The 17,197-nt window shown below is 42.1% G+C and overlaps 1 protein-coding gene across 1 annotated transcript in view; it reads right to left on the reverse strand.

The window, feature by feature from the left end:
* Window positions 1-786: 786 nt before the first annotated feature.
* Window positions 787-17,197, reverse strand: part of PPARGC1B (PPARG coactivator 1 beta) — a 146,441-nt gene continuing 130,030 nt past the window's right edge. Inside the window, exons 9-12 of the mRNA XM_078652969.1 lie at window positions 12,357-12,426; window positions 9,623-9,744; window positions 8,437-8,588; window positions 787-7,122 (exon numbers count right to left, since the gene is read on the reverse strand). Of these exons, the coding sequence (XP_078509095.1) occupies window positions 7,016-7,122; window positions 8,437-8,588; window positions 9,623-9,744; window positions 12,357-12,426 (451 nt within the window). The 3' untranslated portion in view covers window positions 787-7,015. The remainder of the gene's footprint in view (window positions 7,123-8,436; window positions 8,589-9,622; window positions 9,745-12,356; window positions 12,427-17,197) is intronic.

Consider the following 17,197-nt stretch of genomic DNA (forward strand, 5'->3'; position numbering starts at 1 on the left):
TTCTTCCAGCCTCTACAGCAAGCAGCTGGGTCAGCCCTCTCAGTGGTGTAGCTAGACCTTTTGCCGCCAGTGACGGTCCCTGCGTTTGCTGCCCCACGAAGGACACAGATAAGAGCGAAGAGTTGGGGGTGGCAGGGAGATAGACACGACGAGGGTAAAAGTGCTTGCTACACTACTGAGTCCTCTTCAGCCATTGGATAACTTCACTGTGAGAGATGGAATCCTTCTCCATTCAGTGCCAGAAACTACTATGGCAATGTGTGCATTTTGAAAACAAAAATATTTTTCCTTTTGCCATCATTTTTTAAATTTAGATTAAAGAGGTCCCAGTTACTTCCCAAACAATAACGGCTAGCAAAAAACATGAAAAAAACAAAAGAAGCGCTGACAAAGTGAAAATGCTGGGAGACCAAGCTAACCTATTGGCTTGGTCAATGTTTGCTGTATGTATATTGAAATTACAATTGAAAATCTGTAAAAGAACATCTCAAACAGTGTACTCTCAATGCTAAACACTTACTAAAACGGACGTCCGGAACAGGTGCAAGGTTTTTTGAGCTGGTGTGGTTTTCTTTTAATTGGTCAGAATGCAATTATATTTAGCAATAATAGACGGAGAGTAGCTGTAACTGAAATAACCAAATTTGTGAATTAAAAAAAAAAAGTTATTTTGTTATTTGTTTTTCTAATGTTCAGATGTACAGTTGATTACATTTAATGTAGAATCTGGCGTGACATGAAGTTCCTCAAATGGGCAAAAAGATTCTTTCATTTACTGTAAACATGTTCGCATAGATGTAATAGTTTTATTTGTTTGCAAGATCACAGTAACTATTTACAGAACATGAGTAGAGAGATTCTACATACAGTCTTTGAGATGTAAACAAGAACCTCCTGAGGCGCAGGAGAAGGAAGATATTGTGGGGGCAAGGAAAAACAATCCATGACAATAAAATACAGAATTTAAAATACAAACTTTATAACTTTCTGGACAAAACATCATTTTGGTTAAATTACCTACAAAGCTACAAAAATCAATCATGTAGAAATAAAAAAAGAAAAAAAAACAATTTCCTTTATAAGGTAGTTTGTGAAATCACACATAGGATGTAAAAATTTAACATATGGATAAAGGCATAGAAATTTGTGCCGGCGTTGGTTAAAAGTACTTTACATAAATAAGGGAACAAAATGTAAAAGTGAAATATTAGGTCTGTAAAAAAACCTCTACCAATTAAAAAAATAATGTTTTCAATTAATCACTAAAATCAACTATAAGCAGTGTTTCTTAAAAAAAAACAAGTAGAAATTAGCCTACTTATAAATAAAATGGAGGAAGTACTCCTCCCATCCTTGTGAAATTTCCACACCTTTTTCCCCCAGAAGTACATCGGCTCACACACAGACACACACACTATGTGCAGACAACCCTCCCACACCACTATTTTCAGATATTTTCTGATATCGTAATGCCCCATAAAGCCCCTCTTAGAATATGAAAATACGACCTGTTATAGCCGTTATCTACATCCAAAACAAAAACAAGGCAATATGTTCAACTCTTGCTCTGGAGATAGTTTGGAGAAACCCATGTGGGTGCAGTGGGTCTGAAATTTGCTGGACAGCAACAAAGGGAGGTGGCCAGTGCATTTCCCTAGAAGCAACTGAGCAGGGAAGTGTATGCGCTGCTAAGCTACAGTAAGCATCTTGGAGATGGGGGGGGGGGGCACAGGAAGTAATCCGAAGAGACTTCATATTCCTATATTGTGAAGTACATAGAGCTATCGATGGGGATGTCAGGTAAAACTATAGATTTTACATTATTTTAAGATCGGGCAATGCTCTCACAATAAATACAGTCCCCAGAATGTACCGCAGGCTTTTGCACTTAACATCTGTGGCGCAAATAAATCGGTGCATTAACCACCGCACTGTAAAAACACATCCTTCTGGTAAAGTGAAACTCCGCCAACAACCTTTGCTTTCTTCTGGCTCCATTTTCCAGAGCAGCACCTCTGTTGGAATGTATATGAGTGGCATCTCTTCTTTCTCATCTTAGATTGCAATTTCCAAGACATCCTGTCCTATTAACAATTTATTAGATACTTCCTTCAAAATGGAGGCGGAGTGGTGTGATGTCCAGAGGATAATATGAAAATCTCTGGGTAGTATCTGGAATTACAAAAACTAAATTGGGTCTGTGCTTAGTTACAGGATAAGAACAAAACTCCATATGATCGGAGGAGAACAAGCACTACAATAGAATTGAAAAAACTATATATAGATAGAGGGAAGGATATCTCTGCACCATAAGAATGGACTGCTATTGTTCGTGAGAGGGACTGAGCTGTAGCAGCGTCCATGGAAGGTAAAAAGTATGTGCAGGAGCGCCTCCTGCCCAACAATCTAAAGGGCAAATGCCCCCATGCTCTAGTCTCATCTCCGTCGACCACAGGGACATTTCATTTTACTTTAACTTTTAATACAGAACATTCAGGACATTAAAACCATTTTGGGTTTTTTCCTCTGCAAGGAACCGCACTGGCATAGAGGAAGGTGTTGATTCAATGGATCACTATTTAACACCCTTAGGACACGAACATTGTGTTGATCCAAAAATAGGTTTTCCTTCACCCACAACCCCCACTCTCACTCGAACCCACACCCCTATACGTAATGGCTTCTTTAGTTTTTGTACCTCTATGTGTCTTACGAGAACGTCTTAAGTGCTTGTAACTGATTTTTCCATCCCACTATCACCCTGTGGATTCTTTATAAACCCCAACATTTTATCATTTGTATGTTCTGCACATGGTAGGCTTGGATTTCCAATTTTAAAATGCCTTTGCAGCCAACTCATGAGAATAACCAGTTACTAAAAACAAGCATTCGCTGTGCATTCACTTTTCCCAGGCCGAAGGTGTCCTGCTCTACGATTCAAAGGTCCAGACCGGGCCCCTGCCTGGTGGTTGGCTGGAAGCAGAGGGGCTGGTTACCCCACTGCTCTAGATAGCTGTGCGTTTCAAATGCGTGTTCTCACGTGTGCATAAGTACCAGTGAATGTTCTTTCAAAATGATAATCTAAAGGCCTCAGGAAATGCATTAAAAAAAACAAAATAAGCTCGTATTGCATCCTATCCCAGTAGTCCTGGCTTGCATTATGGCGTGGTGCAGCTCATGTTGGATACATTTGTAGGATATTGCCCATTGTTGCAGCAAGTGGCATTCAGCTTAGGTTCCATGGAACAGAAAGAAGAGTGAGCCGAAACATGTTGCTGTCAATGGTTGTTGCTCACCACAAGTTGATGGAGGGAAGCAGTTTAGTACAACAGCAGCGTGCCCACCATAAAAATTTCTTATTTTTGTCTAAAACCACAGCAAATTAGCCAATGGATTTTACAGGGAGATGCAATAAAGCATTTTGTTGCTGCCTCAAGCATATTTTTTTCGGAGACATAAGCACGGCACAGAATAGTACATTTCCACCCTAAGGGTGTCATTGTTTATACATTCTACAGTAAAGCTCTATTGCAATCACATGTAAACATCATTGTTTAGAAGAAACAAAGGCAGAGCTACAATGAGGCCCTGGCCAAAGACAGACGCTCAATCCTTTTTAAGAACTAAGGGTGGGTCAGAAACACTACTTCTTTGGGAAAACTACATATACCTCCAATTTATTCTAAGGCTTTTGAGGCTATTATTGCCTGTCTATACAGTATGGCTAAATCCCACAGGCCCGCCATTGTCGAAGATCTGCAACATGTAAAGGTCTATGTAATGGGAAAAAGTTTGTCCATGACGAAGCATGTCTGGAATCCTTTTATCCTCCCTCCTATTTGGACGTCAGGATCTTTATGCAATATCCTGATATTCCAAATCTTTCCATTGGCCAAGTCAATGGAGAATATGGCTTTTATGATACCATGGTGGCCAAATGCATCATGGAATTCTATTCTGCATGGCTTCTAGTTCTTGGACATGTTGCACATAAAAACAAGAAACGAGGCACAAAAGGCCTTGGAATATTTCTTGGCTTATTGCTAAAAAAATATTTTCCTCAGGGTTGAAGGGGAGGAGGCAAAGAAGGCAAATATATTCTCTAAACCCCAGAAGACAGTAAGAGGCAGGCATAATACAGTGTTGGAAATGAGAGCTACTTTAATAGAGTTCGCCAATTTTAAGGTTCCCTATGCATCCGTATGCAGGAGCTCAGCAGTAACCTCAGATTGGACATAACCAGGGCCAATGGAATTATGTGATTCTGCAGCCGCTGAGTTTTCCATATAATTATAGATTTGCCGCTCCTACCACATAATTAATCTGTTGCATAATCTGCAGATTTTAACAAAAAAATTACTATATCTCAAACTGATTAAAAGTTACTAAAAATGTGATAACAGGTACCCGTGCAGTGGAAGGCCCTTCGCAAAAGTTGACTAGTCATCTTTCAGTTGCTGATTGCTGAGTTCTATTATTAAGCAGGTAGTAATGAGGTGAAATCTTTTCCCAGACACTTTTAGCACGAGGAAAAGTGAGAAAATAATAAAATACTAACATCAAAAGATGTGTTCAATTATGCTGCATAATTTACCTCTTCTGGCCACATAATTTAGTCACCCCTGTTGCATAATTTGTCCCTCACCTGCTGCATAATTATAGTGGTCCTTGATATAACTCAACCAAGGGAAAAATAATATGGAGTTGAGGAATTGATGTGTTGAACAAATAGACGATTAGCATATTGGGACAGGCCATGGGAACTTGTTATTTAAAACTCCAAGTCAATATCCAATTGGTGCTATTTATTTCAACCTGCTTAATGGACAGTAGTTCAATTGCCAGATATTCGCAGCTTCAGTTTGGACAGAATATGGTTCTTCGGACCATCCTTGTCAACAAAAGTCATGTGTTGTACAACAACCATCCGCTAAGGAGAAGAGAACACCATCTCACAAGTTCAGCAGCCTTCGAGCACCTTTATTTGCCTTCTTGTGAATGGTTTCAGGCGTTCAGCCACAGCAGAGACCCTATAGCGACACAATTAAGGCATATTACACTAAGCAAATCAAACATCTTCTGTGGCATTTATTGCAAGACTTAATTTCCAATAAGTGGGATTCCATGTGCGGGGCTAATGCAACCACACCAACTTCCCTGCTTTCACAAAGACAGGTGGAAAGGCCTATGCGGAAAGATCTGACATTCTACTAATAATCTGCACTAGCAATGCCAGCAGCAAATTTGGAAATATATTCCATTTGACGGCAAGCTTGTTCACCTTTGTCAGTCCCTCATTTTCCCCCTCACTTCCTAACCCACTCCCAACCATCTGGGAATTTGGAAGGTGCTCCGTTTGCACACAGAAGACAAGCAGTGCTTATTTTGTAAATAAAGAAGTGCTGGGGCCCATGGTTTTGTGCAAGAAGCCACTGTAGGGTGCACTACGGACTGGAGCCAACGTCACTGCCACATGCCAGTATAAACACTGCCTACTAAACATAACACTCCTAAAAATATAAGTGTTTGGAAGATTCCAGGTCACTTAAAGCAGCAATAATTGCCTGGAAGCTGAAGATTATTTTTTTTTTTTAAATGGTTAAAATTATTGTTAACCTGATGTGCGTCATACAAAAAAATAGACAGACAGCGCCAACCATGTGGTGGGCCGTCATTAATAAATGCCGGTGTTGATAATAAGTGCCGGTGCTAAGCACGGGAAAACACCAGCACAAATTCAGCACTGAAGACAAGCTATACATTTGTAACATTAGTTGCTTATCCTGTACATTCATGCCTGTCACCTAGGACTCTGCTAACTATCCAGAGCCTGTTATGTCCATTGAATATTGCAATCAATATTTATAGGGCACATAAGGGTTGGAGTGGCCCCCCATCTCAAGCAAAATTCTGGCCTTCAACAAAGCTTTGGCAAAACCCACCGGCAACGAGTCTAGAGGTGTCTCTTGGTATGTCTTACTGGATCTCTCAGTGTCCCACAGACAGAATAAATAATCCAGAGTATTGATCACCCCTGAAAGTATCTATAATCTGCAAGATCCCGGGTTATCAATTTGCTAATTATACTTTAATAGAGATTATTGTTTTAGGCAGATTCGGAATAAGTCACTTTCCAGAAGGAAAGCCAGCGGTGGTTGACCCTCTGCCAAAGCAAACCAGTCAGTTATCTGTCCGAGGTCACTACACTAGCTTCTACCAAGCAGGGTGACAATAACATACATTTTTGAAGCAACAAAATACAACTTCAGAAGGTTGCGCACACCGTTTACATTGAGAACTTCGTTGTGTGCCAGAAAAACACCTTATCATTGGATAGTTAATGAATGCACTGTGAGGCAGCTCACATTATTAGGAATACTACAATCTATTATGTCTCTGATCAAGACTTTTGGGAGTTAGTGCCAGGGTAGAGCCTAGTCAAAGTGGCTTTTGCACTCTTGTGGTATTGCTGATTGAACGTCATTTATTCTTTGGCAAACACCTCATTACAATGCATAGTTTTAAACCAAGGAAACACACATTGAACCAGGAACATACAGTACAGGGCTTACAATAAATACATCTTTAGGATAGATCTTCTCTTTTTTATATTAAAAAGTAGTTTAGAGGTCCAACTCTATACACAATTGACATCTTTGTTGTCACACACAACAGATGGCAATGGCAAGTGGAAAATACACTTGGAACTCCATGACGGGGACAGGTCAAGGGCGAAGGAGGACCGCAGGAGGGGTCAATGTCTACAAGCACACCAAGGATAACCAGTCTGAAGCGACGATGCTATAGTGTGGCAGTGGGACATCAAACACCGGTGAGACTCACAAACAGAAGCAGCTTTGCTCAATGTAAACATCAATTTAAAGGGATACAAGTCTTTGTTCCTTTCTCTTTCTGGTCTCCCTACCCCCAATAGACTCAGTTTTTTTTTTAGAACGTAAACATTTCCGAAGTGCCTTGACTGAGGTATTGAGGTGCTTCTGGAGGGGTAAGGCCATTACCGCTGCAGGCTCCGCTGGGCCTCCTTCAACAGGCTGTCGAAGTCCATGGTCTCATACTTGCTCTTCATGGATGCCGACGGGGACATGTCCTCCATGTTTGAATCTGAGGGCGGGAAATTGAAACGGGTGCGTGAGAGACAGTAAGTGCCATGGACAGTCATAGACTCACAATACACACGGAGAGGTGGAGGGTCAAACGGAAATTTTTAAGACCGGCCCAGGTTCACTTCCCCAGACAGACTATGCACAACATAACAGAACCGGGGGTCTAAAAAGCCAGCAAATGATTATGGCTAACTCTCTACACTCTCTCTACAGTAGAGTGTTATCCTCTAAACTACTGGAAAAACCATGAAGTTTAAGGAACTCAAGAAGTGAAAGAAGAGAAACTATTGAGAGTGAAATGTGGTAGGGAACAGCTTTTCATGATGTCTGAATAACCATCAACCATTCATGATGATCAGTATAATCATTTGGTCAAACGGCTCAGTTTGACCAAATGTCAGTGTCAGTTGCCCGCTGGACTATCTAGAGTGAATGTGGGTGGTATTCGGCTGAGTACCTGCGGGGCTGGTGTACTCTATTGATCAAGAGATACACTAACCCGTTGAGCCGTTTGACCAAATGAGTATACTGATCATCGCGAATGGTTGATGGTTATTCGGACATCATGAAAAGCTGTTCCCTACCACATTCCACTTTCAATAGTCTCTTTTCTTTTACTTCTTGAGTTCCTTAAACTTAATGGTTTTTCCAGTAGTTTAGAGGATAACACTCTACTGTTGAGAGAGTGTAGAGAGTTAGCCATAATCATTTGCAGTCATAGACTCACCAAACATATGGAGGATGTAGGCTGTGTGAGATTTACCCACCAGGAGGCATCTGGGCCTATTAAATGCAACAGATTCACATACTTCATTCTTCCCAGAAATCCCCTCCAGACCCTTTTTGCTCTCCATTCTAGTCAGTTATGCTTTAACACATTTAATATGATTTACAAGTGATTAAAAACAAAAAATGAAACTGTTGGCTGTAAGATGCGCACAATACAGCATTTGTTCCTCGCCCTTAGGTAATGGAGGGGTGTTCTGCTGCTGGTATATCAACTCCAGGTTTTATCAAGTTCAAGGAAATTTAGGAGGAAGTTGCACGGTATGCTAGACTTTCAGTGAAAAAAGACCTATCTAGAAATTGACCTCCAAGACCAAGCATGAACTATGGCATCCATGTTTATCGTTTAATGTAACTGATAAGAAAGAGACCCCAAAAACGTCTGGAATGAGGCTTATCATAGTCATCTTTACAAAATTGCTAAGACTGTCTCCCTTATATCTGCCGCCTTAACTTCCCTATTATATTTAGGAAGAGTTTGATCTCCCAACAGGCGCATTCGATTCCGTGTGGTCAGGGGTCTTACCCAGGTCAGTGTATCTGGTCCAGAAGGGCCTCAGGCCCCCGTAGCTCAGCTGGAAGGCCGGCTCCTGCCTCCTCCGCAGGGAGGCGCCATTCTTCAAGGACAGAGCGGCATTCTCCGAGCATCTGAAGGTGACGAAGCCATACTTGCCCCCTCTTGTGCATTGAGAAAAGAAACACATCATTACCTTCTGGTTATGGTTTGTAACTTTCACATTTCAACACGACCTTATCATTTCACGACATTGTGCAAACATTATTATTAGGTATTACCAATTCAATGCAAACCATCTACACAAAAAACACCAACCTGATCTCTGCAAACATAACCCTACACAAGCATATCTCAACTGCATGCACAGAGACGATATGGGTAGAGGATGATCACCCATTACTTCAATTTACTTAAAAACCTCTACACATCACTGCTGACAGTACCTTTAAAGCCCTGATGCCAGCAGTATAGGTCTGTCAGGGATTCAGGACAGACCCAGCAGCCATGTTCTATCCAGCGACAAGCTTTTCCTCAACATTGTGTAATCGTGGGCTTGAAAGACTTCTGACTGCTTTTCTCATTTCCCCAAATTTAGCCAGATTTTGGAACTACAAACATTTTAACTACCACCACTCCACTAAATTGTTACTACAACTCTTTGCTGCTTCAGTTAACTCTAAGTTACCATCTAAAACAAACTAATGCATGCACTCAGAAACTTCAAGAACCCAAAATGTATAAAATAGTGGGGGGAACTCCACAAACTGTTAAAAGGCACAGTGAAATGTAAGTGCTTCCAAACTGCTACAGCTACACCCCTCTAATGAACTTCCAAGAAGTGACATGTTCACTAGGAGTTGCACGGAAGCAAAAATGTGAGGAAATGTATTACCACACAAATAAAAACACTGACCACAATGTGCTTCAATATGAGATTTTGGGATAACAACCCAAGGACTGATTTCGACTGATGACGAAGAAAATTAACCTTAGAACCATTAAGAGCAAAGGGCCATTAAAGCTGTGAACAATTGAAGGTTATGAATTCTGACTTGCTGTACTGCATATACATTAAGCATTTTGCACACGTTAAAAGTGCACATAATCAGTTTTTACAAGTGTACAAGTTTATTTTTCAAATAATGGCACATGGATTTCCCCCCCCAAATATGTACAGAATAGTAGATCATCTTACGTATTGTTTCTAGTGAGCACCCTGCACTCTGTGATCTCCCCAAAGACTTCAAAACGCTTCTTTAGCTCACCAGAGCTCATGCTGCTGGAAAGATTTCGGATATAGACCATACGACCCTCGTCCTGCACAGAAAGAAAGAGAGAGAGTAGTTAAAACCACCCACACCAAAACAGTCTTGGAGGATACACCGGATTAGGTCATTCTACACCTTAGTCACGTTTCATTCTTCTATTAACCCTTCGTTCTCCATGTTGCAAAATATAAATGAATAGCCATACAAATTCATGTGTATTCACATCAAAAGATATCATGCTTAGATAGATCACATTAACTTGAGGCCTGGAGCTCAAAAGGGCTTCTTATCTGACCTTGTCTGGACAAGCTTCAACAAGCTATTATGTACCCCCTTAGAGGTCATCTTGCTTGTCCTGATTACATGATATTTCTTAATCTGGTTGTGCAAGTTGATTACACAGTGCAGAGCCAGCCTTTCTGGTCTGCCCATACATGGCTGTTTATAATTTCCATGGTGCAGACATTGCACATACATGTTAGCCATATTTGGCTTGGTGCCTTATTCTAGTTCCGTTGACATGGCATTACTCAATGTATATAACACCTAGAAACCTGTCACTCTGGGTAGAAGCAGTCTGAGAGCCCCTAAGGTGGCAGATCTGATTTCTTCCTTGCTAATAAGCAATGATACATGCTTTTGGTACCAATAAATAAATTTCACTCTGTTTCTGAGCAATCCTGCTAGGTCTGGTGAGTTTCGTTCATTTTCTCCTGGGAGGGTGCCAGTGTTTCCCCATCACTCAAAGTCACATGGATTCCTCCCATGCTCAATCTGCACTCCCTCTGCCTTGGGAATGGAGTCCTGGTGTGGTTGTAGAGCCCCTTCAAGCTTAAGCTTATGGTGGGGTAGCAAGCTTTCAAGAAAATGCCCTTGGGACATTTAGAGCGTCGCAATGAGGATTACAATAAAGTGATAGGTGGCATGCTTGAATTAAGCTCAGCCACTAGTAATTACTTGGCCCACATTCCGTTCCATCATTTTCTTTCCCAGAATGCCACCTCGGAATAGACCCATCTATATGCAAATCACTGCAACTACACATTAAAGCAGGCACGCATTCCATCGGATGTATGACGTTTCAACGCATGCTTTTACAACACATGCCATTACGATGCAGGTTTTACAACGCAATACGTTACAACGACTTGCGTTGGGGGGTGCTGGATAGTGAATAGTTTAATGTACTATTCCAACTCCAGTCCCCGTGGATAGTAGGGAAGGTGTTGGATAGTAATTAAACGAATCCCTATCCTGGAGCGCCCCCCCAGCGCAATGAGTTGTAATAACTTGCGTTGTAAAAGTTATGTCGTAATGGTAGTGCGTTGTAAAAGTTGCGTTGTAAACGATGTTCCCCCATTCCATCCATTGCTTTTTGTATACTTTAGAGCAACGTTGCAAGTGGGATCAGTAGGTCCAGATATGGGTCCTGTGCACACTGTGCCACTACAACTAAGCTATGCTTGACTGCTGAGCCCTAATAAGGATGAAACCGATCTGTGGTTGCTTGTGTTCTAGTTGAAGAAGCACATGGCCTGGCAGTTAGGGCAGGACTGATCTGGTTCGAGCAGGGTCAAGACTGATAAGCATGTGGCAGGGTCCAAATTGAGGCAACTTGGTATGCAAGAAAAGTCGCAGTCGCTGACATTATTTCAAGCATTACATCCATCACGTTTTGCATATTTAATTGGTACATCTAGAACTAAGTGTAAAATGAGATGTGAATATCTTTAGGGACATGATAAAAAATATTGATAGACTTTTAAAAAGTAGGGACTAGCCCTCAAAAATGACGACTGTTTGCAATGAGTGCCTATGTACATAAACTATCAGGAGTCAGTTCCAACCATAGCATTGTCTTAAACAGAACCTTCATTTTGACACACAACAGAGTGGGTGTTGCGGTCAGCGGGTACCCTCTATTCCGTCGTTTCCAGTTAAGTGCTGCGTTGCAGGCTTGGCTTCACCGAAGCATAAAAAACTTCACATAGATGCATAATATTTAATCCCACAAATGTGCAGAAAATCTGAATCATTGGTCTTTTTTCTAAAAAAAAAAAAACGAATCTACTTACTTTTTGGCCTCAATACTGAAATCTACTATATTACACTTACGAAAAACTATGGAGAGTTTTTAAAATGTTCCAGTTTATCTAAACATTTTCTTATGTAGAAAAAAATCCCACCATTCTAATTTTGTAGGACATTTTGGCAGAGCTCCATTTGTATTAGAGTAAATTCAACAAAAGAGAAAGGAAGCAAAAGATTAGGTTTTTAGGTAGTCCCAATTTTACCAGAAGAAAAGAAAAATCTGCTGGCTGCTCCTGAGAACCCGGTAAATTCTCAGAAGATCTCGAATGGAGTCAGAACACAGTATATTAGTGCCTTGCTTGGTCTTGTCAGCAAGACCACTTAAGGGAGCAAGGCTACCAGTGCTCAGAAGGCAGGAGGACATAATATTTACTCTAGTGTCAATGTAGGCGAAATTACTCCGTCCTTACTATCCATGCTGCCATTTTGCCAATTAGTTGCACTTTTCAGCTTGGGAATGGGGCCCCTATGACAGCTGCCCATCTGCAAGCACCTGGTGTATATATTTTTTTGATTAAATCCTGCAGGTTTAGGACACAAATCAGGTAAACAATATAATATGGTACTTACAATTGCAAGTTGACGACTTCGCTGGACATGCCATTGGCTCTGCTTCTGGCCCTGCTCACTGGTTTCACACCTGGTAGATAAAGAAGGATGTGGTTTACTTATCTGACCAGCGATTCAAGCAAACCAATGCACTTATAGCAAAAAATTCAGAAAGAGACGGTATAGAAGTTCTACTCTAACAGATGATGTAAAAAGGCAAAAGGTTATGTGGAATAACAAAATGAAAGTCACCTAATACTGATCATGTGAAGTGGACTAAATGCAAATCAGCATGTAAACAGAGCTCTGCCATAGGAATGTGGGGACACTGGAAAGGGCCTGAGAGGTATGACCTTTGTGCGAGCAAACCATGGTGGTATGTATCCTTCTAAGAAAGCCCCCGAATCAAATATCGACCATAGACATGCAGTAGCTGAGGGCAGCAAGAACTGTAGCTTTTGCCGATCCATACGTAAAATTCAATAGGTGTTTGGACATGGCAACGTCAGGTACAGCAATCTAGTACAGCATGCAAAAGACAAGCAGCAAATTATGAGAGTTGCGCTCTGCTAGCCTTTGGCAAAGAAGGTGCATTTGATATCTTAATCTAGACACTCTATACTCGAGTGCTCGTGCACCTGTGGCTGTTGACTTATTTCTCAACACATATCGCAGACACACTTATGATTTTAGGAGTAGCTTGCCCATGTCCCACGCCACACCTTAATGTGTTCCCCGTTCCTTTGTTGTAGAATGCCAAGTCTTGCTTTTTTCCAATCCATGTGACTTGCTCGTCAGTGACAACAAAGCCCTTCTTGGATGTAGTATTCAGTAATTTAAGGTCACTCCATGACCTTAAGGCATTCTCTCTGTCAATATTACATTTTGAGTTCACTTTATGTCACAATGTTTGGTTTACAGCGACGAATGCATGTATTTGGTATTTGCATAGCAAAAACCGAGTCAAAAGTCAGCAGGGCGATGTACAGGAAGCAGCAATAAAGTCAGAGAGGTCCTTGCGAGAAAAGCAGGGCTCTGCAAGGAAAGGGGGGCAGTTTCTTCATGGTGATGTAGTATTCTTTACAAAGATGTGTCTTATTTTACTTCTGAGTTTTTTGCGCTACAGTTTGTAATTTCTCACTGGAACTTCTCACCACTCTCTTGTGCACTTGCCCGGGTAATTGACTGTAGAAGTCAGGATAGATCCCAGAGATACTGCCAATAATCAGTACTTATGTCTCTGCAGTGTTACCCTGGCATTTCATCTTCTTCTAGCAATGAAAGATTCGTACAAACTATTTTGATACATTTCAATCTGTAACTAGTGCTACTTGACCGTCAGGCGCTATACGGACTGAGGGGACACCACGTCTGGGCTCATATTTTCTGTTTCTATTACTTTGATTATGAAACCTGGAAGAGGAATCATGAGAGACTGCCTTTGACTTCACGATTATTAGTCGTTAGGTTCATTTGGATTCTCTCAGATTGAGGTGCACATCACATGGTTGGTGCACCTCATATTCATACTCATTTCTATTTGCTACTGGAGTTAATTTTACTCTCCTCGCAGTATTGATAGTTCATTCTAGTACTTTTCCAAGCCCAGCAGCATATACGATTTCATAGGATTGAATTCACTTAAGGATTATTATATCATACGCATACGGACAATTCAGAACAGAAATTGACAGAGCGGACTGCAACCTACTGGCCTTTACACACCGCCAGGGATTTGTCATTCGATTCTTGCCCTGAAGAAGTCCCGTCTGGGACGAAACGCGTCGGCTGTTCATTTTCTTTCTGTTGATTAATAAACCATCCAAACAAAACGGACTTCTGGACAATCCTATTTGTGATTCCGAGATAATTGTGTTTGAGCACTTTTCTAATTTATGGTGCACCTGTGCTTTCATTTAACCAGTGCTACTAAATACCTAGAAGGTCAGATGGTAGCATGACACAAAACTTCAGTGATGAATAAATGGTTATCTTGTCCTGACAACAGCAGACTAAATGCCTAGCAGTAAGGATGTCCAACGTCTATCTGAGAAGCAAGAATTTCAGGCCATCCACGTAAAGAACAAGTTACTCACCTTCTGTAACACTCTTCCTGATGGATACTCTTAACTGCTGATTTCTAACCTTTTGATTGCTCACTTTAGTGCTGATACGCCTTGCCAGAGGACTTTGTGGCTGAATCGCACTGCCTTCAGAAGTGATGGCATACAGCCATATTTAGGGACTACCTCTGAGCACTGACGTTAGTTTTCTCCCACGCCTTTGGACATGGATCAACCCTGACAGACTGCAAACATGAAAGGGTGTCAAACCGAACCCTAAAATTCCACTTCACAGAATGAGGAGGAAGTAAGACAGACAAAAGTGCGCTAGCGAGAGTATCCACCGGAGCGAGGTATCATCAAAGTTAAGTAACTTGTTATTCAGGTGTACATTTATAACCACAGACTCCTCAGCTTCTGGTTAAACATCAAAGTAGTACCGCCCTAAAGGTGCCCTCTCTGCAGACTTGAGAGCGGAGACAGTACTGCCTTGTGAAGAGGTACATCAAAGCTCAAGCAGCATCTTGACAAATGCTCAACACCAGGACACCCCTAGCCAACGCCACTGTGGCAGCCTTGACGGGATGAACACAAAGGAAGCTTCTTCTTGACCAGGGTATAACCCATTCCATGCACAGACGGTCCACCTGAACTGCCCTTCCTTTCTTAACCCCAGCAAAACCGACAAACAGTTGTTCGTTCACTCGGTGCTAAAAGACCCTGGATTTCCATCTCGTCCAGGTGACCATTCCAGCCCAGAAATGATGCATCGGTCATCACAGAGACTTCTGGGTGAGGGTGGAATAACAGTCTTCCATAGGTCAGGCTGGCATCCGCTAAGCAGCATTGAAGATCACGGGCTGCCTTTAAGGCTGAGCCCTGGCCAGGCATAGGTTCACTTGCAGCTGCAACGTGTGCCAAAGGGCGCAGGAAGCCAAGAGAATGGAGGAAGCAATGAGACCAAGAAGCCTCAGAACTGTCTGCACCGTAACAGATGATCCAGATGTTTCAGGTACAGTCCTAACATGAATGTCCCAAACTAGCTATTGTGATGAAAAGGCCTTTAAAGCCATTGTATCCAGGCTTGCCCCAGTGAATTAAATCTTCTGCATTGGTTGCAGATTGGGCTCATTGACAGAGAACCGAAGGAATGCCAGATCTAGAATCAGTCCGATTAGGCAGAGTTTTCCTGGCATCAAAGCGGGAGTACCATCCTGTGTCTTCCCTCAGGTACGCTCTCGCTAGCTCCATTGGCCAACAGTGATTGAACTTTCAGTACGAGGATGGAGGCATGATGAACTCAAGTCTAAGCAAGAGTGGGAGGTGTATGAGGGGGAAGATAAAAGTAAGAGTGTGTAACCTTGCTGAACATCCTGTAGAAACCACAGGTATGTGGTAACTGCAAGCAATACGGGCAGGAGAACAAATTGTAACCTGCCCTACCAGCTGCAAACAAGCGAAGGAGCATGATTCATAGTGGTTCAGATTTAGTTGTGGCAGGGGGGCGAAGAAAACGATGAATGCTGTCCCTACTAATGGCTATGAACTGTGCCACCACCAAGTCCTCTGGTACCTTGAAAGGACTGCTATGCGTGCTGCACATATTGCCTCCAGAAACTAGGACTGTGCAGTACTGTTGGAGGAATCCAGCAACAGTAGGCCCAAAGGAAAGGGCCATGACATGGCTTCAAGCAGATCTATCTCATCTCCACAAAACCTGGAGCCTTCAAAAGGCATAATCATAAAGGATGCCTACGAGCCCTCAGAAACCCCTTTGCGGCGCATCCATGCATGACGTCAGAACACTAGTGCTCATGGCATGGTTAACGCAATCTGCTGTGTCCAGATGTGTCCAGACAGGCGCACAAAATATACTTAGCCACATCCTGACCATTATGGATTGCCTGTGCGAAAGCATTCCTGAATTCTTATGGAATGGCTTGCATGATCTCCCTGGCCATACACAAGGAGACGTGTATTGCAGTATGGCAGACATTGCGTTCAAGGACCTCAATACCAAGAAGATCCCTCTTCTCATACAAGTCAATGAGTTTCAACTCTTGTGAGACAAGGCCATGGTATACGCATTAGGGTTGCCCTTGCTGGTGGAGGTTTGAACCTCTAAGCTTTCAGGAGTCTGATGCTGGTTCAGAAAAACTAGGTACACCTGAGCACACCTATCACACCTCACAACGAGGCAACTCAACAGCAGAGCTGAGCATGGCTTAGACCAGATCGCAACCAACGTTTCCATGAGAGCATCATTAAAAGGCAGCAATGGCTTATTATGATAAACTGGTTATACTGTAGTCCAACAGCCATAATAAATTGCAACAGCTTCCCACCAGACAAGATCCTTCAATAGAGGAACCAGGCAGGGCTGTCTCCTGCTTCCTCTTTCTAATAGCACTATACCCATTAGCAATTGTCATTCACTGTTTGCAGGAGATGGTGGGTATTGACAGTCCAATCTGCAATCTAAAAATAATGTTTATGCTAATGACATCCAGGTGATGCTGATTTACCCGGAGATATCCACTCCAGCTCGGATGGATTTGGTTCAGATTTTTGTTTTCCGGATATATAAATAACTGGGCTAACAAACAATTAAGATGGTGGCAATCCCCCCCCCCCCTCCATTTTAAGTATGGTTTTTGGTATGCTGCCACTTACTGTGTGTCATATGTAGCTTAAACAAATTGAGAACCTGATCAAGAATTATATTTGGCAACATTATTTGCTGAGCCTGGCAGTGGTGAAGTTACATATCGCAAAAACTGGAGAGGGCCTTCTTCTGCC

The sequence above is a fragment of the Lissotriton helveticus genome, chromosome 7, assembly GCF_964261635.1.
Source record: "Lissotriton helveticus chromosome 7, aLisHel1.1, whole genome shotgun sequence".
NCBI lineage: Eukaryota > Metazoa > Chordata > Amphibia > Caudata > Salamandridae > Lissotriton > Lissotriton helveticus.